At 43.3% G+C, this 25,447-nt stretch overlaps 2 protein-coding genes across 2 annotated transcripts in view; one reads left to right on the top strand and one right to left on the bottom strand.

The window, feature by feature from the left end:
- Positions 1-655: 655 nt before the first annotated feature.
- On the top strand, positions 656-7,913 carry LOC148063695 (RNA-binding protein MEX3B). The gene is made up of 4 exons (XM_087810834.1): positions 656-1,148; positions 1,591-2,111; positions 3,680-3,921; positions 4,009-7,913. The coding sequence occupies exons 2-4, from the start codon at positions 1,646-1,648 to the stop codon at positions 5,221-5,223; spliced, it is 1,923 nt and encodes a 640-aa protein (XP_087666960.1). The 5' UTR covers positions 656-1,148; positions 1,591-1,645; the 3' UTR covers positions 5,224-7,913.
- A 1,340-nt stretch (positions 7,914-9,253) lies between these two features.
- LOC148063694 (protein unc-13 homolog A) overlaps positions 9,254-25,447 on the bottom strand; it is a 28,647-nt gene continuing 12,453 nt past the window's right edge. The window contains exons 11-42 of the mRNA XM_087810469.1: positions 24,829-24,931; positions 23,051-23,094; positions 21,818-21,896; positions 21,728-21,733; positions 21,585-21,659; positions 21,301-21,520; positions 20,626-20,853; positions 20,410-20,551; positions 20,011-20,180; positions 19,826-19,941; positions 19,579-19,742; positions 18,515-18,668; positions 18,193-18,261; positions 18,017-18,106; positions 17,797-17,931; positions 17,593-17,720; positions 16,266-16,351; positions 16,066-16,192; positions 15,901-15,997; positions 14,644-14,787; positions 14,490-14,567; positions 14,077-14,154; positions 13,922-14,010; positions 13,706-13,849; positions 12,799-12,922; positions 12,672-12,728; positions 12,527-12,607; positions 12,322-12,469; positions 12,186-12,242; positions 11,611-11,697; positions 11,391-11,547; positions 9,254-11,328 (exon numbers count right to left, since the gene is read on the bottom strand). Coding sequence (XP_087666595.1) covers positions 11,040-11,328; positions 11,391-11,547; positions 11,611-11,697; positions 12,186-12,242; positions 12,322-12,469; positions 12,527-12,607; positions 12,672-12,728; positions 12,799-12,922; positions 13,706-13,849; positions 13,922-14,010; positions 14,077-14,154; positions 14,490-14,567; positions 14,644-14,787; positions 15,901-15,997; positions 16,066-16,192; positions 16,266-16,351; positions 17,593-17,720; positions 17,797-17,931; positions 18,017-18,106; positions 18,193-18,261; positions 18,515-18,668; positions 19,579-19,742; positions 19,826-19,941; positions 20,011-20,180; positions 20,410-20,551; positions 20,626-20,853; positions 21,301-21,520; positions 21,585-21,659; positions 21,728-21,733; positions 21,818-21,896; positions 23,051-23,094; positions 24,829-24,931 — 3,766 coding nt within the window. The 3' untranslated portion in view covers positions 9,254-11,039. The remainder of the gene's footprint in view (positions 11,329-11,390; positions 11,548-11,610; positions 11,698-12,185; positions 12,243-12,321; positions 12,470-12,526; positions 12,608-12,671; positions 12,729-12,798; positions 12,923-13,705; positions 13,850-13,921; positions 14,011-14,076; positions 14,155-14,489; positions 14,568-14,643; positions 14,788-15,900; positions 15,998-16,065; positions 16,193-16,265; positions 16,352-17,592; positions 17,721-17,796; positions 17,932-18,016; positions 18,107-18,192; positions 18,262-18,514; positions 18,669-19,578; positions 19,743-19,825; positions 19,942-20,010; positions 20,181-20,409; positions 20,552-20,625; positions 20,854-21,300; positions 21,521-21,584; positions 21,660-21,727; positions 21,734-21,817; positions 21,897-23,050; positions 23,095-24,828; positions 24,932-25,447) is intronic.

Genomic DNA, 25,447 nt, shown 5'->3' with positions numbered 1-25,447 from the left:
ATCTGGACAAAGTGCCCTCTCTCTTTGTATAGATAAATAATTATGTTATTACTCTTATTGTATGAATTCCTTTATTCCCATTTATTTTAATGAATATTGAGGTTTAACTGAAATAAGCGGAGTGAATGTTCATAAAGGTGTTTTTAGTGCGTAATATATAAAGGGAAATGTTCCCTGTTTCTTAAACGTCACTAAACGGTTGATTTCCTTTCTTTCTTTCTTTCTTTCTTTCTTGTCTTCACAAAGGAACAAAGAGCAATTCCACCACAGAATCAATCCCATCTTGCTTTTTAAAAGGATGTGTTATTTGTGCCAAAAAAATATTCGGTTACAATATTTTCTTTGTCTAATATCACTTGTACAAGCAAGTCTAGCGTTCCTTGTATTCCAGCACTTAAATGTTAGATCACAATACAATAAAATAGATTCCGCTCTCGTTAAATCCCAAACATGATGGACCTGCCCATGAACCTGTTTTCCGCCCCATTGTTGTTTTCCTCGCATCATCCAGTGGCTTCATCCACAGCGCATCCTCAGTGTCTCCGAAGAACACACCCAGACATTTTTATTCTCTTTTTTTGAGACGCTGGAGAAAAAAAAAAAAATTATCGATCCCGTCAAAACGGTGTTTTTTTTTCCTTCTTCTGATCAGACACAATGGCAGTGACAGTGGCTCGGTGTGGATGCATGTGGCCTTTGAACCCATTGTTGTGTCGCGGGTGAGGGTGACGTCAGTGCCGTGTGCGGTAGACGGAGCGGCGTGCTCGACTAGACAAAGACGGTGGACTGACTCGGGTCAGGCAGCAGCAGCGAGAACCCACGCTCCCCGGGCTCACACTCGCATCAACCTGCGCTTGGATTTCTACAAAAAAAACACACACCCGGGTGATGCACCGCGTTTTTAACCATTTGTCGCTTCCAGTGGTGATGCTCGGACTCTTCTCGGGGGTAAAGAAAAACATCTCCATCTCTCATTTTTTAAGCGTTGTTCCTCCAACGCCCCCCCATCCCTGTGTACTACTAGCCTGCTAGGCGGCTAACACCACTAGCTTCTTCTCCCTTTCCCGGCGGCTTTTTTTCCCCCCTTCTTTTCCTCGGCAACTTGGGGACCCGCGGAGAGGAGAGTTCATCGACCGGAGCCGGAGGAGGTGAGTTGACGTGTTTTCGCCACTTATTCGGTTGTGGGAATCGGCGCGACGGTGTTTGTGAATGAGCGTTAACTTCCCAGTGTGTCGGGAGCTAACTAGCTTGTAGCCGCTGGTGCTCCCAAACAAAGGGGTCGGCAACGTGACTGAGTGCCGACACTACCGGAGCTAGCTTGTTAGCTCCCGGACCCGGAGTGGCGAATGTAACGCTTTCAACACCCGGTGAGGCGTAAAAGTTTATCCTTTTTTAAGTTCCTCGTGTTTGTCTTGTTTCTGGGCGTGTAAACTTGAAGAAGGACGCCAGGAGGCTCCGGTTGTCAGACGAGGAGCAACAACAGACAAAAAAAGCTCCCGGACATTGTTGTCGTCTGTTCGGCTCCACTCGGATTCACTCGCGTTTCTGTCACAAAGTAAAACTTTATTTATTTTTCTTAACTCGTTTCAGATCTGGGTCAACACAACGGGCTTCTGGGATCTGATGTAAGATCCACACAGAGACTATGCCGAGCCCTTTATTCCATCCCGAGATCATGGACCACGACGTGGTGATCAGCAGTCAACACAGCGGGATCCCCCGCGAGACGGACCAGGACTCCCGGGAAGAGGACCACCAGGAGGTGCTCCGCTTCGCCCTGGACCAGCTGTCACTGATGGCCCTGGAGAAGGTGGACTGCGGGGGCGACTCTCTGGAGGTCGGGACCCCCGGCTCTGAGAGCTGCAACGGCGGAGGAGGTTACGTGGATCTGCAGATGATGGAGCACCCGAGCGGGTCCCGCGACTCCCCGACCTCCTGCTCCCCGTCGCCCGAGTACTACGGCTCCGGCGGGTACCACATGGCCGGCTCTCACCCCATGATCCACGGGGAACAAAGCTCGGTGCTCTGCAGCAGGAAGAGGAGCGTCAACATGACCGAGTGTGTGCCGGTGCCGAGCTCCGAGCATGTGGCCGAGATCGTGGGGAGACAAGGTAAGAATCCCCGGGTGTTTTTGTTGTTGTTTTTCGAGGTTGGTTCTTTGTTTGGGGTGACGGACGGGAGCCACTGCTGCTCCCTCAACTTTTTTTCTCTCAGAGGCTAACTCGGGTGAAAGGACGTCTGGTGTGAACACAGACGTACTTAAAAAAAACACAAAAGTAAATCGCGTGAAAATGTCTTATATTGCGTGTTTTTCTTCAGTGTTTGTAAACGTACAAACGTACTGGGACAATGGGTTGACAGGATGGAGGAGGAGGGGGAGGGGTGCAGCGGGTCAGACAAAGCGGCAGCTTGTCGGGAGTCTGGACGTGTCTAGCGGCTCCAAACAAAGGACGCGCCTCAGAAACGACGCGGATTTTTAGCGTTAAATTCGTCTTTAAAATCGTGGTTTCGGTTTTTAGCACCGACACCGGCGGAGGTTTATTTAAGGCAGAAATGGGGGCATCAGGCGCACTAACTCGGGACTGGGCGGTGGTACGCCCTGCACCCAGATCTGTCTGCCGGCTCTCATCCCGACCGCGGTGGTTTTATTTTGTTTTATTTTTTTAGTATCGTTTATCGACACCGTCCAGGCTCTAAAACGGGTGTAAGAAGTGGATCTGTGCGCCGGGTTAGCTTGGCGCAAAGGTGCTAGCGTGTAGCATTGTTCTCTTTGTTTGAAAAAGCCATGCTTTCTGCTGCTTCCCACAATGACATCACACTCCGAGCCTCCCATTGGCTGAGGACACCGGAGCGTCCATATTTAAAGACACAGAGCGAATCAACACCTTCAACAAGGCGATTAAACTCGTGGAATAATGGTTGTTTTCGAACGTATACGCGATTACATTATTAAACACGCACAAAAAAAGAAATTGAAATAAAACATAACAAAACTGTATTTTGTATATGTAGTAACAAAACCGAATTTGAAGTAAATATACTTTTTTTTGCGTACCTTTTAAATATTCTTCAGTTTGTAGCAAATTGCCAGATATTCCTACAAGTAAACCATATTATCCCATGGTTATACTCACATTTCTATACCACTCAATATAACCTAGTGTGACAAATATGCATGTCCTTTATAAATGAGTAATGTATACACATACTGCATGTCCCTACACATGTACTATTTTGATAAAAAATATAACCATCAACCCCATCCCATTTGTAAGTGTGTTACAGTTCAGTGTATGCCCAGTTATCACATTTCAATATACATGTTTAGAATTCCTTTAGACCTTCTTTTTTTTTTTAACAAAACATTTATATTCATACTTTGTTTGTTTGCTCTTTCACAAACTCCATACACACAATTAATTGAATAGTGGTATTCATGTTAAATGCATCACATAATGTTGTTTTAGTTACCCATTTTATTGTACTTTATGCCTTTAATAAATTCTTTATCACTATGATATCATAAAATAAGTACTTATTGTATTTTATTCCTTTAATAAATACTTTAAAGCTACGACATCATAAAAGAAAAAGTTATATTTGAATTACTTGCAATGAAGGCCTTTGAAATACTTGCAATAAAAGCCTTCTGATTATGATTCTCATGACTCTTTACCAGGCTGTAAAATCAAAGCTCTGCGTGCAAAGACCAACACCTACATCAAGACTCCGGTCCGAGGCGAAGAACCCGTGTTCATCGTGACCGGACGCAGAGAAGACGTGGAGATGGCCAAACGTGAGATCGTGTCCGCGGCGGAGCATTTCTCCATGATCCGAGCGTCGCGCTGCAAGGCTGGTGGGACGGGCGGAGGGGGCGCTCTTCCTGGTCCCCCCCACCTTCCTGGGCAGACCACCATTCAGGTACTGTGGCTGCAGGGTTCGCCCGAGTCGTTACACATACGTTAACATGGCCGACAAACGCTGACCCGTTGTTTTCTGTCCGTCCAGGTGAGGGTGCCGTACAGAGTTGTGGGTTTGGTCGTCGGACCAAAGGGAGCGACCATCAAGCGCATTCAGCAGCAGACTCACACGTACATCGTCACCCCCAGTCGAGAGAAGGACCCCGTGTTCGAGGTGACCGGGATGCCCGAGAATGTCGACAGAGCCAGAGAGGAGATCGAGACCCACATCACCCTGAGAACGGGAACCTTCGTGGACCTCCAGGGAGACAACGACTTCCACACCAACGGCACTGACGTCAGTCTGGAAGGCCTGGGAGCCTTGAGCGGAGGTTTGGGGGCGTCACTCTGGTCCCGGGCCTCCAACCACCACTCTGCACCCCCGCCGCCCCCCTCCTCCTCTCCACCCCCAACTCTACCCATGACCATGCACCACTCCTCCGGCCGGAAGATGTCCTCCTCCGTGGCCTACCACTCGCACAACGGTGGCATGAACTCTGAAGGCTTCAGCAACGCCCGCAAAACCAACGAGAGCGGCAGCCCGACCAGTCCGTTCAGCACCGGCTCCAGCAGCGCCGGGGGAGGGTTCAGCTTCGGGACGGACTCCAACCCCGGCCTTCCCCCTTCAGAAGAACTGGGCTTCGAGTTCGCCGCTTCTAACATCTGGGCGCCGTTCGTGAATGGGGGGTCCAACAATAAGAGCGCCGGCTCTTCTCAGCCGCCTTTACGCCGCAACAGCAGCGGTCTCAGCGGCGGCGCCGTCACCCCACGCCTGTCTCCCACTCTCCCTCAAGATGTCAGCGTGGGGCCCCTGGATCACCCGCTCGCCCGCCGCGCTCAGAGCGACCCGCTCAGCACCCTCTCCTGGCTCCAGTCTGGCGGCGTCGGCGGCGGCTCCTTCTCGGGCGGGTCCAGCTCCAGCTCCGGCGGGTCCTCGACGGGATACTCGTCCTGCTCGGCCTCGTCTCTGCCGGGAGGTTCTCCCACCGACTCGGAAGGCGGCGGCGGCGTGGGCCTCAGCCCCGGCATGCTCAGTCGACTGAAAGGCGGTTCCGGACCCGGGGTGGCGGGTCTGGTCGGCGTGGGCCCCGGGATCAACAGGGACTGTTTTGTCTGCTTCGAGAGCGAGGTGACGGCCGCTCTGGTGCCGTGCGGCCACAACCTCTTCTGCATGGAGTGCGCCGGCCAGATCTGCCAGTCGGCCGAGCCTGAGTGTCCGGTCTGCCACACGCCCACCACACAGTGCATCCGCATCTTCTCTTAATGACCGTGAGGGGGGGGGGGGGTCAAAGATGTGAAGGAAACCATGGAAGGATACACGCTTGTACCCTTCACACTTGACAGACCATAATAACCAGAACAAGAGGACATAGAAGCCGGTGGTGATATCGATGGGCGGACAGTTTTGCCGCGCGGAGGGAATCTAGTGTCTTATCTCTCTTCAGGCCTTCATTTGGACCCGAGCAGCTCCGACATCCTCCATCCTCTCAGATCTTCTGCTCGTTTTTTTCTCTTCGCAGCCTTTCTCTCTCTTTTTGACACTTTTGTACTTACAGATATTTTTTGATGATGCTGTCAACGAGGCGTGCACTTTTCTACTTATTTTAATGTTGCTGACAGGACGCCGACTATTCCTCGCTTCCTTCTCTCTCTCTTTCTCTCTCTCTCTCTCTCTCTTTCTCTCATGTTGTTTGTGACAGTTCGCGGCAGGGTTTGAGTTTTCGGAAGGAACCGTGTTTTGTAAAGGTCGGGTCAGCGCACGGATAAGGAAATCTTCCTGGTTGCCAGACAACAGAAACTAGCCATCAGTGAAGCCAAAATCCATGTTTTAATCGTGAGACAGACTTTTTTTGTGGTGCGGCCCGTGACCCTCGTAAATGTGCTGGAGGTCTGGACCTGCACCTCCTGACAATCCCTTTACTCGTAGACATTTCTGTTACACTCCGCCAGTATTTTTGTTGACGTGTGACTGTCCAGGAGGGCTTGTTCTGGTGTCATAATAGAACCACACGAGCTCCTCCCACACGACTACAGTAATAAGACTCCTCGATGCACTGTCCCCCCCCCACCCCCCCTCGCCCCTTCCACACAAAGAAAAGGGGGAGAAAATGTTTGTTTTGGTCTTCCACCCCACACTCGCAGCTAAAGCTGTATGGCACTCTCTGTTTCACTGTTCAGAAAAAGGCGCTGGATTCTGGGCCAAAAGTCCTCGACGCGGACGTTGGTTCGAGACCCGCGCGTTGGAACCTTCCTCCCCTCCCCCGACGAGGCCTCGGTGGCTTTATTTTTTTACGATTTGTGTGAGTTTGCAGTAACTGCCTCCGTTTCTAGTGTTAATTCTGTGTGTGAGTGTATGTGTTGGCGAACCTTGCGTTGAATCAGCTCATCGAATGAGACAAGCCATGACACAATTTAAGGACACACACACACACATGCGCGCACACACACACACCTGGTCGTTAAGGGCTTCCTCTGACTGCACAGACGCTTTCACGCAGAAGGACGAGTCATCTTCACGGCAGCTAGTCTCCAGGTCATCCAGGGCTTCCAGACACGCTGTGCATTCAGATCCGTGCAGCTGCAGAATGTCGGCGTGTTGTAATGTTCTTGTCTAATTGCCCTGAGCCCCCCCCCCGCACCCACATCCCCGCCCGCCGTGTGGCAATCACCTGCTCCTCAACGGCAGCGTGAGCTCGCCTCCCCCTCAGCCCCCCGCTGCAGAAGTGAACCTTCAGTTGTTGTGCTCCGGCGCTCCAACACGCTTGAGTGATATGTGTGATATGACGAGGGCTCCCCGCCCATCCTTGTGAACTGGTGGTCTTTGTGAAGACCCTTGGTGCTTCAGGGGGCGTCTCCCTACCCAAAACGAGTCGCCAGTAGATTCGTCCCCTTTTCAGGCTTCACCCCAGTTCACTGAACCGCTCGGCCGCCGGTCCGTCCCCCGACCCAGAGACCGAGCGTAGAAGATCCGTTGTGAGTCTCCGAATCAGTTCCACGGACGTGTGTGTTGACAAGTGTTTGCTTTTAAACCCCAGTTCTCTCGCTGGAGATCTGGCCCAGTGCCGGGATGTTTGTGGCCCAGAGAGAATGTTCTGGTCGATGTACAGTAGTTTCCTCGTTGAAAAGGTACAAGTTTTTTCAAATTGCTGATTTTTTTTAATTTTTATCGTGTTTTTTTTCGTTTTTAGCCAAATGTGCGTCTCCCCTCCCCCATTTCCTTCCTAAAGGTTTGAAAACAGGGTTTCCTGAGGCATTCTAGCCACTCACCTCTGACCTTTTTTTTTGTGATTAGAGGGGGGGATGCGAAGAGAGCCTCGCCAATAAGCGGTGACAGACCCCGCTCAAGCCTCTGCTCTCCTATTTTCGCTTTAATTCTCTTTGTATGCAGAACCAAAACGTGGGCGGACTCTTAGACGCGACCCGAGTGTGTAAATATCCTGAATACAATCAATGGGATCTTGTTTTCAAAAAGACTTGATTGAGGAGAAGTGTAGTTTCTAAAAAAAACATGTATTATTATTTGTAAGTTAACCATCTGCATGTCTTCAAAGCCACGTGGCGTTAGATAATAATTTTTAAGATGGAAAAAAAAAAACTTTTTACACATTTTATTTTTTACAATTTATTTGCTTACCTAAATATCCCAGACAACAATGTGACCCTTTTTATGACTTAAATCTTATTTTTATTTTGTAATTTTTTTTATTTCCTTTATTTTCTGTGTATTACATATAGGCAATTTATAACAAAATGAGAAAATTATTGAATAAATTTAAAAAATTGAAATATATTTTATTTGAAAGTTTATGGACCTTTTAACCGTGAGGAGGTAAAAATTGTATAATTGTATGATTTTAGCCGACTTGACGGTTCTAAGATATGTATCAAGAGTTTTATTTTTTATGCTTCTTTAATAAAGTCTTGTTTTTTGGTTTCATTTTTTTACTGTAAAATTACTTTTGGTCTCATGTCTTTTTTTGGAAAGCATCGAGGGGCAGCTGCTCATGTTGACCACCAGATGGCAGCAAAGACGCGTTTTCTAAATTTGGGATAAATAAAGAGTTCTTACTAAAGCAAGCGTCTACACGTTTATTTTTTCATCTGAATAAATTTCGATTTAAGAGATGCTAGTCCTAAAAGAAACTACTTTAAAGCCACTTAATTATTGACTAACTTAAAGTCCAGTCACTGTACTTCCGCATGGTTCATGAACAATTTATTAGGCTGGAGTTTTTATTGACTTGTTCCAGCTCTGTGTTGAAACATCTGTTTCTACTTGAGTAAAGTGGCTGTTTACACATGCCGCCTCCTCCCCGGGGAGGTCAAAGGGCACACGGGGTCTGACTGGACTCACTCAGGTGGAAGCGGGCTGTTCCAGCTGAATGTTTGGGTCAATGAAACGGTCGCTGGACTCCCATCTGTCACTTTTCAGCTGGAAATATTTTAAGTTTAAACCTCTAAGCTTTCGAAACGTGAATGGAAAGAATACTGTATCAGCCATAACATTATGAAATTATTTACTTACTAAATATATATATTTGTAGCTGGAGTACATTTGTCTACCTGCAGAGGAAGCCACAGAGAAACATCTACGTGTGGCGGGAGTACATTTGTCTACCAGCAGAGGGAGCCACAGAGAAGCAACTACGTGAGGCGGGAGTACATTTTTCTACCAGCAGAGGGAGCCACAGAAAAGCAGCTACGTGTGACGGGAGTACATTTTCTACCAGCAGAGGGAGCCACAGAGAAGCATCTACCTGTGGCGGGAGTGCATTTGTCTACCAGCAGAGGGAGCCACAGAGGAGCATCTACGTGAGGCGGGAGTACATTTATCTACCAGCAGAGGGAGCCACAGGGAAGCATCTACGTGTGGCGGGGGTACATTTGTCTACCAGCAGAGGGAGCCACAGAGGAGCATCTACGTGAGGCGGGAGTACATTTATCTACCAGCAGAGGGAGCCACAGGGAAGCATCTACGTGTTGCGGGAGTACATTTATCTACCAGCAGAGGGAGCCACAGAGAAGCAGCTACGTGAGGCGGGAGTACATTTTTCTACCAGCAGAGGGAGCCACAGAAAAGCATCTACGTGTGGCGGGGGTACATTTGTCTACCAGCAGAGGGAGCCACAGAGGAGCATCTACGTGAGGCGGGAGTACATTTATCTACCAGCAGAGGGAGCCACAGGGAAGCATCTACATGTTGCGGGAGTACATTTGTCTACCAGCAGAGGGAGCCACAGAGAAGCATCCACGTGTGGCGGGAGCAAAAGAATCGAGAGGAAAACCAAAGTGTAGGTTGTGACACACATGTCATTTTAATAGGAAGCAGATCAGTCAGGCTGCATTCCAGCTCCTCTTCGTCCTGATTCAAGAACATTAATGAGAAGAACAAAATTAGAAACATCCTCAGTAGAAAATTATTCTCTCATGCGTGGTCAGTGGTCGCACTACATTCATGTTGGCTACAGACGTCACAGACCTGCGCGGACAAACGGAAAAATGGTTTCACCCAAAATGAAAGGACACGAAAAGATCACCAAAAGGACACGTGCTGGCACAAATAAGTTTCTCGTCATGCAGTCTATTCACAAGAGTGTCGCTGGTCCCCACCAGGTAGTGCGTGCATGCATGTGTGTCATCAAACATGTGCCCCCTTTGTGCTTGAGTGCGGTGTGTGCGTGTGCATGTGTAGTCTGTTTCTTTTTTTTGGGGGGGGGGTCTCAAACTCAGTCGACGACATGGAGAAAGCGGCGATGAGACACGTGACTGGACAGACGATATTCAGAATGTGGAGACTTGAAGTGGATCTTTGGAGATGGACGCTCACGTGACAAAACATAAATGCTTGGCGGCGACTCGCGATGGCTTCTCCCGTTTGAAACTCTGGTTTGTGCAAATTTTGGTCCTACTGAAGGCAAATTCAAGAAACACTTCTTTTCTCTTAGATAATAAAAAAAAATATTTCGTCCACAACTTGAGACAACATGATTGCTTGTGTTCGGGTATTGCAGTTGCGTCATCTGTGAGGCAACATATTGCTCAAAGTATCAAGGTGGGATGAAAGATGTGCCCCCCCCCCCCCCCCACACACCAACCCAGGTGTGTGTCCATTGCTGTGTTTACACGTAGCCGAGTGTTTAAAAATATATAATTCAACCCAAACCAGGTCAACCCGCATATCAGGGGGCGGCAACGTACTTCTGCGTACTTGCGAAGTTGCCAGGTTGGTCAGATTTCAGACTATCAGGACTTCCTTCAAACATGTTGATTTGGACTAAAATAGCTTTATTTTGTTGTAATTCCAAGTATTTGTGACAAATAGGAGTTCATTCTTGAATATGCCGATTCTTGAGGTGGACCTGGCAACCCTTCTCAGAAGGGATATTTGTCCCCAAATCCTCCACTCTCCCTACATTTCAAGAGTTGTATTTTTTATGCTTCTTTAATAAATTAATAATTGTTGTTTTATGTATTTTTTTTATGTGTTCTGTTTAGATAAAAATATAGGTTAAATCGCACACTTATATTTCCATGTTCCTTATATTGGGCTATGTGTAAACATGGCAACAACAACAACGATGTTCTCCGGGGGTGTTAGGGTGTCACGTCCTGGTCCACAGACTCCGTAGCCCTTTTTTCAAGTTTCTGTGCACTCTCAGGGTGGAGACGTGTATTGCTGTGTTGCAGGAACTTTTAAATATACTGTGCACGCACACGCCAGGGAGCTGACTATGGTCACACTTGCTGACCGGCAACGTCTCAGGGGTCGACATGCAGTATGATGCAGGACACGTCCGCCTCAAGTCTTGGTGGGAGGTCTGGGCACTGAACAAAACGAGCATGGAGGAGTTGATCAGGCGGGTGAGTGGACAGGAGGTGAGACAGGATCCTGACCGAAGCAAAAGTGCAAAGTGAAGGCAGTCAAACTATGAGTATGTTTCAGCATATAAAAGTGGGATGTTTGAGTGACAGGGTGTCACTCATGGCTTCAAATCAATCCTCCATCTTTTGATTTGGTGTAAATGTCTGCAGGTCTATGTACACGAGAAGGTCCGAGTTCAGGGATCTGTCGGGGCTCCCTCAGCTGCGACCCTCCTCGGCCGAGCGCTGGTCGGACTTCAGCTTCACAAACTCTTTGGCCACGTCGTCGTTGTTGCGCTGCGAGAGGATGCGCAGCACGGTCAGGCCCGTCTCGTCCATGTGGACCCGTCTTCCCAGAGGCAGCCAGCAGGTGACGCTGCTCTTACTGGCGATGTCCTTCACCTGCAGCAACGCCATCCCGACCGTCCGGTCCTCCCGTGCGAAGCAGTAGTCTTTCACGCACACCTGCAACTCGTAGCTCTCCGGCCCCACCTCCGTGCCCAGCGAGCTGAAAGGAGTTCACCGTCGTTAAACCTCGCGCTGCAGACACTTGAGCTGCAGAACACTTACTACTGGAAGCTCTCGCTGAACTTGGGCGACCAGCTGTTGTTCTTGGACTTGGTGGCAAACTTCCTCTTCTTGTCGCTGAGGTGGGGGCCGACGATGTAGACCTCCACGAAGGGCCGAAAGCCCTGGGCCCGCCACTTGAGGTCGTTGGCAGACACCACTGTGGGCGAGGGGCAGGAAAGGGTGAGACACATGAAGACAGGCCGGCCATTAGAACGGTTACCTTTAACATTGATCTTGTGTTCGCCGTTGGGTTGTGGTAAGATGTCCACGTGCATGACCACCTCGCCCACCGCATCCACGCCAGACGCTGCAAAAAACATCAACCAAATAAATAAAAAATACATTGTGTTCAACAACTTCAGCCGTAAAATACAACATGTGTTTTATAGTTTCTGAAAATAATATTAGAATACATTTTTGACACATTTTTAATAAAAACATAACATAAATAAAAAGCAACAATTTACACATATCAAATACTATTAATTATGTTTTAAATAATAAATAAATACTAACAGAGTTAAGAAAATGTATAATTGTAGTAAGTTATATTTTAAATTATTTTAAGGAATGTACTCTAATTTAAGCCAATTTAACATTTCTAAAAATGGAAAAAAAAAGAAAAAAGTTCTTAAATACACAATAATACAAGATTAATAAACAATATTATATTTAATAATAATACCTGCTATTAAATTGTACTATTATAGTGATGGAAATAATTTAATTTTGGATTATTTCATTGATAAATCTACCATTAATACCAATTTTGACTAGAAAAAAAACCTGACGTACGTTTCTCGGGGGGCGTATCCTCGTTGGCGGTGAAGCGAACTCCTTTCCCTCCATGCACTGCGGTGAAGGAAAACATTAGCTCGACACGATGCAAACGGATTTAAAGTCCAGATGTGTCTCGAGTGTGAATAGTGACCCTGAGCGTGCTGCGAGAGGACGAACTTCCTGATGAGTTTGTCGGTGGCCTGCGTGTAGAGGGACAGCGCGTATCGCAGAGACTGGAGGTCCGGACTCTTCTCCAGGAAGGTCTTCTTCAGCCCAACCCCGCCAGCGTGGAAGTATTGCTGCAGAAGAACGAGGGTGAGAACAGATGTCACCAATGGAGAAGTAAAGCTGCTCACCTTTATAGTGTCCAGTGCCAGCTCGATGACGGCACACTGCTTTGGTGTCAGAGCCTTGGCCTCCTCTCGACCCATGTGCTCCTGCAGATCATCGATCACATGGTTCAGGTCACAATCTTCTTGCTCACAATTGAAGGGTAAATACCTTCAGCTTTGACAGTTGACCGAGGTCTTTGGCAGCGTTGAAGATCATCTGAGTTCCCTGTGAGGAAGAGAGCGTCAGCAGGAGAAGCTGCATGAGAGGATGAATGTAAGGTAGGTGTGTCTCCTACCGTCTGGTCGGTCAGCGTCGGCAGCACGATGGTTTTCTCCATGGTGTTCATCACCAGCTTCCACAGCTCCTTCAGAACCCGCTTCAGGACGGTCTTCTCGCAGATCTTGGCGAAGAGTGACAAGCTGAAACAAAGGAACACAACGTGTCACCAGCCAAACTCAGACCAGATTCTCCTGCGCGTGAGTCAAGAGTCACATGGCTTCTCAATTGAAAAACCTCTACAAAGATCAGTTCGATTCAAAATCAAAACTGTGTAAAAATCGGACTGTTTTAAGACAATGTTAGTACAGCGACAGCCCACTAAACACCTACAGTAATGAGTTCACTGAGCGGGAGGGAGACAAAAGAGTGTTATGTTGGAATGTGAGTGGGAGAGTGTCAAGTAAATAACATTTAATTTTGGTGAGAAAGCTACTTGCACAGCGTTGTTCTGCTTATTTGAGACTTATAGAGTCTCATTAAAAATATGCTAGAGCAATATTAGCTGAACATTGAGAATACATTTTAATTCATCATCCCAGTTTACTCATTTATGGCATGTTTAGAATGATTACATTGTTATTTAGTAGAAAAATCCTCTTTTGATTTCCATTCAAACTCATAGTAATAGTAACTTTCTTATAATTTAAATGTTGATTATTTCCTTCCAAGTTTTTTGTTTTGACTTTCTGTTTTGTCTTGACTTCCTCTGACAGTTTAAAAAAAAGAATTAATCTCTCATCTCTTGTTTGTTCGAACACCGAATTCCTTGATTTCATGCAATTTACCAACTTTCACTAAATGATCTCATCTTCCTTGAAAATATATAGAATGATGCAAAAGGTTTGTCATGTAGACGAGGACTGAGCTGGAAATGGGAGTTTCAGTGTGATTTTTGTACGACTGAATATTGGTTAACGACTCACTTGCTGTCCAGGAAGTCCATGATGGGCTGCAAGACGTTGTCGGCCTCCTGAACCACACTGCCGTTGGCTGGTACAGTCTGACCTTTGACCTGTGCTAGTATGTCCCCCATCTGCCTCACGTTGTCCTCGATCTGCGGTTGGAAGCTGCGAGAAGCGTGAATCCATCAGCAGTGTTTCGACGTTTATGTCTCGAGTGCGAGCGTCGGCGCCCCCTACCTAACGGCGAAGATCCGGCTGAGGTCGTCCATGACGCTGTTGAGTTTGTTCTGCAGCTCCTTCAGGAAGTCGCTGGCCTCCAGGTTCAGCTGGCGGGAGAGGAAATGGTCAAGTTGAGGAGTTTTTACTCGCGCGACATCTCAAAGAAAACTCACATCTTTGCCTCCCATGGCCTCGAACATCTTCTCCAGCTGAACTCTCAGCTGCTGGATGTTATTGATGATGATACACGGCTACAGGGTGGAAGAGCAAACTCATTACGTGCACAAACATTTGACTTCATCCTTCTGCTGGCTCCTGGCTTTTTATCCTAATCACTCAGGTTTAGTCCGGATTACTTTTATTGCTTCTTTGGCAAAAACAGTCGTGGCCATGCAGGAGGGTTTTAAGTAATTAAAGCACTAATGGGGGCTCCTGCTCTCTGCGCTCCATCACATTCGGATAATTAAACATCTAATCCACTTTGAAAGGCCGTCACAGTTCCCTGGACGAGCAGGTGGAGATAAAACCAGCATCCAGTGTTTATCCAGCGAAAACAATTGATAATGAATCTGACGCAACGTCTCACCACTTTCTCCTTCTTGACGTGGTTTGGAAACTCTTTGGCAATGATGTCAGCGTACGACAGCAGGACGTTACCGATGGTCTGATGGGAAGAGGAACGATAAGGATGAGTCAAAGTTGAGTTGATCGAGAGGAACATTAAGGGAAGTCGGGGTCACCTTTGCAAATCTCTTCATGTAGTTGCCGACAATCTGTGGATCGGGACACTCCAGTTTACGGATGATCTCAAAGCTCTGGTTGAGCTGAGAGAACACGTCCACCACAGAGCAGGAGAACAAGGCGTGCTCTGAGGTGACCTGGAACTGCAGAGCGGGAAAAAGAAAATATTTTTATTGCTGATACGACAGCCGGAAACAGAGGGTTTCAATCCAATAATAGCTCAAGTCCCGAGAGGATCATTACAGAGATCTCACACTCAGACGTGGACAAAAGTGGAGTCTGTGATGAGAGTGTGTCGTTGAGAGATGCATCCTCCATTATCAGTCGTACCATTAGCCCTGAAGTCAGGAGTATTATGGTATGTAAGTGGGGTCCAACTCTTTTACCGACTCTTCAGGCTACAGTAATTGGACCCTCAGGATTCTTGACACATGAGCTGGGACCACTTTCTGTGTTTTATCGACCTCCTTGCTGTGCCGAAAATAAATCTTGCGCGAGCGTGTATATGCGTGTATGACCTGTGCTGCAGCATATTCTTTTCTCTGCAGCCGTTCTTTTTTTTTCATTTGCTATTCCTACTGAGGAAGTATTGATTACTTTGAGGTCTTGAACCTTCTCAGTTGAAATCTGCTGATTCAGGACTAATGATGTGAGATTTGCATGAGGTACGTATGAATACATTTTTGGCGGGGTCACAATATATTCCTCATTATTGCCGTCTCGACAGACATCTAATCTATGAACTTATAAGAAAAGTCTGGTGACACAGGGGATGTTTGGAGATCAAAATATTTAACTTAAAGTGATTAAAATAGAGTGTTATAAGAAAATAATATTGTTTTAAAGCAGCACAACGTAACATTTTGACATTATTTGTTACGGTTTACATTTTCTGTAATGATTGTTTAATCTTGAACAATCATGTTTAAATTTAGATCTCTTTAGCTACTATTTTAACGATGCTCATAACTACGTTACTCTGTCTGGTGATACACTGAGAGTCACGTAACCACTTATCTACTAACTACTTAACAGAAGTTGGTCAAAGACAGTTTATCATATGAAGTATTGAGAGACATTTTGACCAGGAAGTTAAAATCAGAAACTGATCCAACAAGAGCCTAAATCTGGTTTTGTAAACAAATGTACATGCAGTTTTGACAACAGAGGTTCTACGACACTGCAGTTACATTGTGCTGGCACAGGGTGGAGCCAGAAACAATGTTTGCAATATTTTCATTTGTTATAATGATTACCCCGTCTTTTTTGTCCCTCTCCAGCGCTCCATGTAGAAAGTCTCGAGACACTTCTTCATTTTCGTCCAGCCACATGATGACGAATGGCTCGAACCATCTGCAGATAAACAGAGTCAGTTTCTTCCCATGATGCTAGAGACTTGGCTGCAGACGGCAAAGACTTACGCAGGATATTCTGGTACATGTTTCTGGAAAGTGTTCAGCTCCTTGCAGTATTCGTTGTATAACCACTTCACTTTGAAGTGTAGGTTCATATAATCTGCACTTTTACAGAGACGGTGCTTCTCATGCTCTGAATAATTAAAGAGAAGAAGAAAGTTAAACCTCTTTATTAGGAATATATTAGTCAAAGGACAGAGACCGACCTTCCATGGCGTACTTCATGTCCTGCGCAAACATATTCCACATCACTTCGGCACTAATCTTCCCCACGTTCAGCTCTTGAGGAAACCTAAAAGGTAAACAGGAGTTTTTTATTATTTATACATTTTATGTTATTAACCACATTTCCTTGATCGATTCTCTCATTTATCTTCAGTAGAAGCATAAAACCCACAGTCTTGACACCGAGGAAGGGGAGGAGGTAACTGTTTGACTACATTTATCATTTTTTTGTACAAAATAACCCAAATATTTGTACACACTGGTAAATCTAAAACAAACTTGAACTTTTCCTACAGCTCTTCTACACAGCTTTGATGTAGATCACATTTGTACACTTGTGCTTCCATAAAGAACATTCAGGTTGAAAATGTTTCTGACAGCTAACGATTTCATATTGCTTTAATAATTAAGAACTCATTAAACCAGAAAAATAACATGATGTTTGTTCAAACACTTCTTCCTCTTTTTTTTTCTTTTTTTTTTCTGTCAAACATTAAATGATACTGGGAAAATTATTTTTGAATAAAGTATGATCTATTCATACATTTTCTGTAGTCTTTTGGTCCATTTATACTGAGGATTTAAAAAAAAAAAAAAAATAGTATTGCATAATATTCAATACAATAACAACTAAGCTATGTTTTTGGATTAAATTGAAATGTTTGGGTTTACACATATTTAAACTTTGTACACTTATATATTCTAAAAGATGCTGCAAACGCTAATGATTAAGTCAATATAATGCATGTAAATAACCTCTTAGCTAATGTTTAATTCATGTCTCTTAATGTTACGTCCATAGATATGTTCTTTACATTGTTTAATATTTAACTGTGTACATAAGCGCAAGAATGTCATGTATAAACACACTAAAAAGTGATAAACATTACTTTCAGTGACTGTGACATTGCACTGATCATTAGACCTGTTCTGCACTATTCCATTTGTTTTTATGGATCTTCGTTATTTACTGAAACTATTGTTGCAATAAAAATAAGTGGTTTCTAAAAGCAAAAAAATATATACAAAAACAAAATGAAGCCTGCAGCTACAGTGATGAGAGGGAGGGAAACTTAGAGAGCATTGTTAGAAGTCAGAAAAGTCAGAAAGGGATTTATATTATTTGGAAGCCTAATTAGGCAGAAAAGTAGAATAAAGCTGCAGAAGCCAGTCAGGGTAGGAAGATTGTCGTTGATTGACCTTAACTAATAATTACTGAGAGCAAAACTGTTTTGATGCAGCAGGATAAATATAAATAAACTAAACAATAGTTTATAATTTTTAACTTTTAGTTGAACTTCAACTTACTGATTAAGGCAGGGGGTGTATGAGTTTTTGTCCTCCTCAATGATGGACACAATTAAAGTGATCAGTTTGGACCAGAAGTCCAAGTTTTTGATGCTTGGACCTTGTTCATCAGGGGGGACAGCCTTTGACTGCAGACAAAAAATGAAAAAATATTGTCTTATCACGTGCAACATATAAAAAAATAGAATAATGTCACACACTCACCGGGTCTGTTTGATATTCCCTGTTGTAAAGATCATGGCAGTTGTTGAAAATGTACTCGTAGGTGGAGTTGAGGCAGGCTTTCACACAGTCTTTCACCACCTGGCTCGCTCTGGGTGGACTCTGCAGCTCCTGGACCTGAGCAGAAACGGTAACATGTTGTTAGACGCCATGTAGGTTTAGGATAAATACAATTGTTAGTAATGCACATAAAACAAGGTACCTTCATCCTAAAGAATGTGATGCTGGTGAGCAGATCCACAGTAGACTTAAGGTCTTGCAGTCTTTCCGGACTGCTGGCAGGGAAGTTATTCTGAAAGCACCAAAACGTAACTTTATCAAACAATTTCAAAATTTGAAAAAAGTCTTTGAGAAGTATTGAAAAAAAAAGATTGTTACCCGATACATGGACAGGTCGATCCTCAGCGAGTTGTGGAGCTGATCCAATAGCTTGACAAACCTTTCCTTCTAAAGAACAAACATGAAGTAGAGGAAAACTCAAAGCAAAAAGCAGCAGCTGACACTTTGTTTGTTTTTTATTTTACTGAACAAACGACAACCTCCAGCTGATTGGATATTTTAAGACGGGGGTGGGGCAATTACCCTCCCAGAGGCTAATTGCTGTTTTCTGACTCATGCATTAAGTACAACCTGATATTCCAGAATCTACTGAAGACCATCATCCCACAATAAACGTCATGGTGGAGAGAAGCGTACTCACTCCAAAGTTTGACGCAGCAAATCTGTCCGAGGCTGAGACATTGTTGGAGGACTGCGTGGTGTGAGCGTAGTAAGCGTTGATGTTTGCAAGCAGTGTGCTCATCACTGCTGGAACTCCCGGACACATGTACTTGGACGACAAGCAGGCAAAGTGTCTGTTAGGGGAAGAAACAAATGAGTTATGAATGAAAAATTCAATAATTAACGTTTTTTTTCACAGATTGGGTTGTAACCAACACACCTAATGTAATAAGACTAATATCTTTTGGCCTTAAGCTTCTCTTAAGGAATAAGAATCCCCAGAAAAATCCCTTTTAAAACTTCCGCTCCCCTTTTTACGTATGAAGTTTCCCTGGCTTCATTGCTGTTTTGCAGTTATGTTTCATTCCCTTTTTGTTGTTTTTGACTTTCATTATACACCATTAATAAAATTAATGTTTTCCAGAACTTTACTTCCTCGTGTGGGTTTACCTACAGTCTGTGAACACAACAATGTGCTTCTAAAATGGTACCAAAAACAAAATCCTTTCTATAAGAAGGTTTCTCTTACCTTCATTCAGCAGAATAATGAGAAAATATTTAAAATGTAATATAAATCATGAGAGTAAACTTTGTTGATTCTCACGATACATAAATTGTCCTCCTTCAGCAGGGACTCCTTTCTCATAACACAAACTACACTCAACTTTAAACTACCCCATCAGCATACATTTTAATTATAATTGAAATGTTAATGTTCCCTTAATAGCAAACAAAATTACAACACTTGAACACTTTAATATTAATGCACTATGGTATCATCATGATTTGTAGGACCACATGTGCCCCACATGCCTCCAGTTTGAGAAGTAATATAGATCATCATCTTTAGCTTAAGAAAGTTTAAAGAGGCATGTGCTGAAGTTCATAGGGAGATTAAACACGAGGCATGAAAGACACAGCACAAACACAAAGTGTAAATAGCAAGTCTCTGTATTATGACTCTCTAATTGTTTGAGGACCTCAGAAGTAACTTGAGTACATGTTTTCTCTCCGATATGGTGCAGCCTTGTCATGTATACTAACGTCATGGCCTGGTAGATGGATTCCACTCCGTATCGCATAGCAAACTCATCCACAATCTCCTGGGCTGTTTCCTCAAAATACACCTTCCAAGCGTCGTCCCCTTTGGCATCGGGGATCTTGACCACACCTCCGTTCTGCTCCTCAGTTGTGTACTGGAACAGATGCTGAACGGCAAGAAAAACGTGAAGCAGAGGGAAGTAAAAACACAACTAATAACTGTTGTTCTATAACAGCAGTGGACACGCACCTCATGCAGGCACGTATACTGGACATGATAAGGAGCCACTGTTTCTTCTCCCTTGATTTCCACACTGATGTGCATCCTGATGGCCCCTGACACCGCAGATTTGTCCGTCCGCTTGTCTGTGAAAACCAAGTGTCAGTTTCTCTTGATGTGTCAATTTGCTCGTCACATCTAGACACCAGACTGACCCAGGTTATACCAAACGTCCATCTCTCCGCTCAGAGTGCGAACTTCGATAATGGTTTGACCCAGGAAGTCGTCGCTTTCACGCTTGAACCTTTGCTTTACACGAGACTTGATGTCATCGTCCTCGTCCCACACGCGGACCTTGATGCGGTCAGAAGAGTTGTGGCATTCGCTGGATCAAGATAGAAATTAAATTAGGACATAAAATATTGGTTTTAATTGATTTAATGCTAATACCCATTGTACTTTAAATATTTGAATTTGTATCTTAGAATAGTTAATCGAAATCATGCTAATTAAGATTTTAGACATTCAGTCAATTGTAATTACCCATCCATGTTTAAATACGCTGTCCCACAATTTATTTGCACTTTAAATAACAGCTTTCCTTGTTTACTTACAAGTGGAAGTTTTCTTCCCAGACTGGGTTGAGATTTCCATAGATGGTCTTGGTTCTCTTCTTGGTCTTTCCCACTTGGACCGTCACATACGGATCACTGGATCCCGTTTTATCTTTGGCCTGCAGGCCCTGGGCACACACAACTGCACACAACAAATACACAAACATCGACATTAACATGTGGTCAGAGAGTGTAGAAGGAACAGTCCAGTCTCACCAGTGATGCTGATCTTTGCCGACCATTTTGACGTCCCGTCGAGGACGCTCTGCTTGATCTGCTTCATCTGTGTTCCGTGAGTTGCTTTGTCGAGGGCGAACACTTCAAGTATTAATTCGAAGATCTCAGGCTTGTTCCTCTCCCGGATCTTCATACGGTCTTTCAGGACCATAATGATGTTCTGTGTGCGGTCCTCAGCCCCGTGTTTGGAACTCTTCTCGGCAGCTCCTAATATAAAATAAATGGATGCAGAGCACCGGTGAATACATTTTGATTTCTTCGTCTGTTAAATGTGTATTAATACACATTTTAGTCATTAATGAAAATGGTACTTCCAATTAGAGATTACATCAAGATTAGTTATGGAAGCGCAATTCATTTTGGACCTGGAGCTAGACGCTTAAATGAAAGTGTCACTCTCTTGAAATTTTCATCCATGAACCACTAAAGGTTTCTTTCACACATTATTAATAACTGCATATAGGTAACAGTACTAACACTGGTTTTGAAATAAACAGCAATAACCTGGCTGAAAACAACTTTCCCAGATCTTTATCCATTTGGAACCATTTCAAAATGACTAGAGATGGGTTTTTCTCATACCAGTTATAAATGCTTAGCTAAAGAGAACTTGAAGTTATCAGGGAAGAAACGATTAAAATAAAAATTACTCACTCTGAAGGCAGTCCGCATTCAGCAGATCTTGGCACTTGTCGTGGCATTTGACGCCACATTCGGAGCAGCGCATGCCCTGTCGAGCGATTCCCCACAACAGTCCCTCACACTCGTAGCAGTAGGTGGGCGTGGTGGCTGTCCACACCTCGAAGTTGTGAGGAGTCGTGGAGGAGATGGGATAGATGAGGGCCTGCAGGGTCTTTTTGTACACGTGACTTTTCTGCAGAAGCGAAACACAACATCAACGTGTGATTCTTTACAAACTGATGGCGAAAAAAACTCACCAGTTCCTCGTTGCCCAGAGTGGTGGACGCCATGGCTGAGGTGATCCCAGCCTTTCTGGAGTTCTGCACTAAAGACTGAAGGTGGGACCAAATTAGTAATTTAGAGTTTTATGAATGACGTTGAGGGACTGGAATACACTTACCATAGCCTGATGGTGAAGAGGAGGTGGAGAAGATGACAAAGTTAATGCAAAAAAAGGATCGTTTCCCTCATTAGGTAGTTAATGACTCACCAAATCTCTGACCAGAGGAATAGCTTTCCTCTTGCGAAGGTCTGGCATGCTGTCGATACTGTACAGAGCACCTCCCATCCTGAACACATTAACACCTAAATTACATTTCCATTTATATAAATTATATTAAACTAGCTAGAAGAAAAAAAAAATCAGCAGGTGGTCTTACAATTATTTTGGAACATTTAAGTCATCAGCACCTACAAGGGAACTGAGCAGATATATTGGTGTTTTTTTATAAATCTAAGTTAGACAAAGGGATGTAAAAAAAACATAGAAGAGAATTAATTACAAAGCAAATGTCTACAAGTGGAAGAAGAACAATAATTTGGTGCTGATTATGGAATCATTATGTTGAATCTATTATGATAAAGGAGTTCTCAAGGACTTCCTGTAGGGATTAAATCATGGGGGTGCTCCTGCTGCACTTTAAATGATAGTGTTTCCCACATGGGTATAATTTGATTGCCTTCTTTTTGGCCTCGTGTCAGCTTGGAGGCTGGTGGATCCGCTCATCAATGGATAAGTTGGCAGCCAAGTCAGGACAGCCCACTAGTGCTCAATACTCTCTGGACATGTGCCACAGCTGGAGGTCACAGGAAATGGAGGATTCCCCACCTTTCTGAATGTCAATCTATTGGCCAAGTTAAGGAAGTTTTTAATTTCCAAATGGATTAAGCTACGGCATTTTGGGACCACTTTGCCTCATGAAGATAAACACAGTTGATCTCAGTCCTATTGTGTCATCTTTTCAAATTTAAATGAACTTGTGAGAATTTAAGAAAAAAAAAAAAATCATCATCTTCAGCACATTCTTTATGTTGCCTGTAGCCCTGGTACTGTAATATTTGTTCAAGTTCATTATACTCTTGGAAAATAAATGCAGGGCCAAAAAATGTTTCCCAGATGGTTGAGGTTCTCCGTCTGCGTGATGGCAGCGATTTTCATTTGTTCACCTGTTCCTGAGACGGAAATAGCACCCTGCACAATCAAACGAGTCCGCTCGGTGGTTCAGACACACACGCTCTGCTTGTTGTCAAACACTTGAATCTTGTGGTCCACAGTAGTTCATGCCAATGTTCTTGTACAAATTGTAGGCATTTCACATCTTCTTTCATCTTTTCATGACTGTTTTCTTTTTCTTTTCTTCAAGCTATCCTGACAATCTTGGCCACCATTGTGTGAAAATATACTGATGTAGCTCCCTCACCATAAAATCACAAAAACACTCACCCTCCTTTACCGAACCAAAGTGAGTTGGATGTCTCTCCTCGAGCCTGATGTAGAGAGAAAAACATGATATCAAACTGATATCATATTCATTTCTATAAATTCTTTATTTTCTCATAAAAAAAAAAAACGTAGATGCAATATTTATGATATTTATGAAATACATTGTCCTTACCTGACAATTTATCTACAAATCATGTAATTCCCCCATATAACGTTATATTTCGAAGATTTTAGGTTTTTATATGGATTTAATTATCATGATTTTGACATAATATATTTGTATTTTTTTGTTGTATTTATAAATAAATATTATAATTAGTTTGTGACCCTGGTCTGGAAAAGCGCTATATAAATACAAATTACTTAATTATGTGTAATAATGTAAAAATTGAATTATTTTTATGTAAATGTTTTCTTTTGGAATAGAAAAAGAGTGATTTATAAGTCTTTTCATTTAATAATTAAACTACTCCAACAGGCATAGTTCTAGTCATTTATATTCTGCTGTGTTGCCTGCAACCTTTAGTTTCCACCAGCAGGACTAAATGTTGCTGTGTTCTTTTTTCTTACTCATTAGAAAACACAAAATAAAGTCTATATAAAGTTCGATAATTTAACTAAAAAAACAAGCATTATATGATTTTCCAGACTAATCAGTCCACTGGAATTGACCTCACTTATAATTGATAATAAATAAAACAACATAATGTGAACCTATTTTTCAGTTTGAAGAGTCATCATATTACTCTTATAAAAAATGATTTATGTTTATAGAGGTTTATGCAAAAGAAGTATTAACGTTTCTTTCAAATTTGTTTTCATAACTGAAATAAGTAACAGTTTTTCTTTAATTGTTATCTCAATTACAAGTTTAAAAAAAAGAGGCAAGAAGGTGGTGAAGCACAGTTATATACTTACATATTTAAAGTTATTTAAAAAAAATGATGATTTGTTGGTGTGGACTTCATAAATGAGTCCTTTTTGGTTTTCAGGATAAACAGATTCATCAAATTCGGACTGACTCTTCTCACTTACAGCGTTCTGCACTTTGAAACCTTTAAACAAAGGAACTACACAGAGGACCAATAATATTGACCTACTAAAAGGAAGACAGAACTTAAATATGTATTCATTTAATGTAACAATGTGGTGAACAATCCTGCATTGATTCAAGCAGCAGCAGCTTGCACCTACCTGTTAGCATGCTCCAATGATGGTCGAGCAAAGTGCATGTGAGTGTCACTATGGCAATGACATGAAACTGGAAAGAAAACAAGGTGGGAACAAAAAGGAAGGACAAACAAAGGAGGGCCAAGTGTAAAACAAAATGCAAAAAAAGGTGACAAATACCAACATAAATAATTGAAGCAAGCCATTAATAGTCAGCAAAACTCAATTCAAAGGTAATGAACAGCAACAAAACATGTTAATCAAATATAGTGAAAGTAAAATCAAATTTGATGTGCACAAATAAACCAAGAAGCTTTTTCAGGCAGTCAATCAGCATTCTGGTGTTGCAGCACCAAACGTTGTCTGTCAAGTCATCACTATTGGATTGAACCAAATCATGAGAAATGTGAAGATTTTGTTCGCTACCATATAGATTTATGCATCGAGGTGTTGTTGTTTCTGTAGCATACATCCATATTTGAAAGACTTGGTAGACAGATTTCAAAATCTTTTTAGTTAAATTAATGATCTTTCAGTGCTGCTAGTGAATTGAGATGTAGATCAGAACTTGGTGTTTTTTCAATGACAAAGAGGACCTGGAGACATACCTCTCGGATCTGATCCAAGACCTTGTTGTAGAGTTTAAGCCAGTTTTCTTTGGCTCTGACGGCTGGATCCACTGGCTCTTTGGGCTCCTCTAACACTGGAGGACTGAAATAAAGGAAGATGATGTCTTTTTCCTACTCATTATCTCTGAACTAAATGTACTACAACACGTGCTAATGATTCACTTCTAATGCTGGTGCATTTTTACTTTGAGTTTATCCTGAGATATTGAACTTTTGAACATGTTGTTGATCTAACTTTTCAGAAGAATCTTTGAACACAATTTCCAAAAAATAATTCACATCTTTAGACCTTCAATGTCAAGTCATATTTGAGTGTCAATTATTAGCTTCAGCACTAAACTCTAACAATGAGGGTATTAAGCATTTAAAGTAAAGCTACTCTTCTCTTATATCTATTATTGAACCTTCAACGTGTCTTCAGATAACTCATTATTTGACACCTAAAAATGATCCATCTTACAGCTTCTGAAGCAACAGATAAATAACTGCAACTGTAAAGAGATAAAACATTACAGTTTCCTGTTTTGGAAGCTATGAGTAAAGTAAGTATGTAAGTAAGTAAGTAAAGTGTACTGATTATCCCGTTAAATTAATTGTC

Source organism: Callionymus lyra, chromosome 16 (genome assembly GCF_982586985.1).
Source record: "Callionymus lyra chromosome 16, fCalLyr1.hap1.1, whole genome shotgun sequence".
Classification (NCBI taxonomy): domain Eukaryota; kingdom Metazoa; phylum Chordata; class Actinopteri; order Syngnathiformes; family Callionymidae; genus Callionymus; species Callionymus lyra.
Note: the sequence above shows the minus strand (reverse complement) of the source record. Positions and strands in the feature narration are given on the sequence as shown.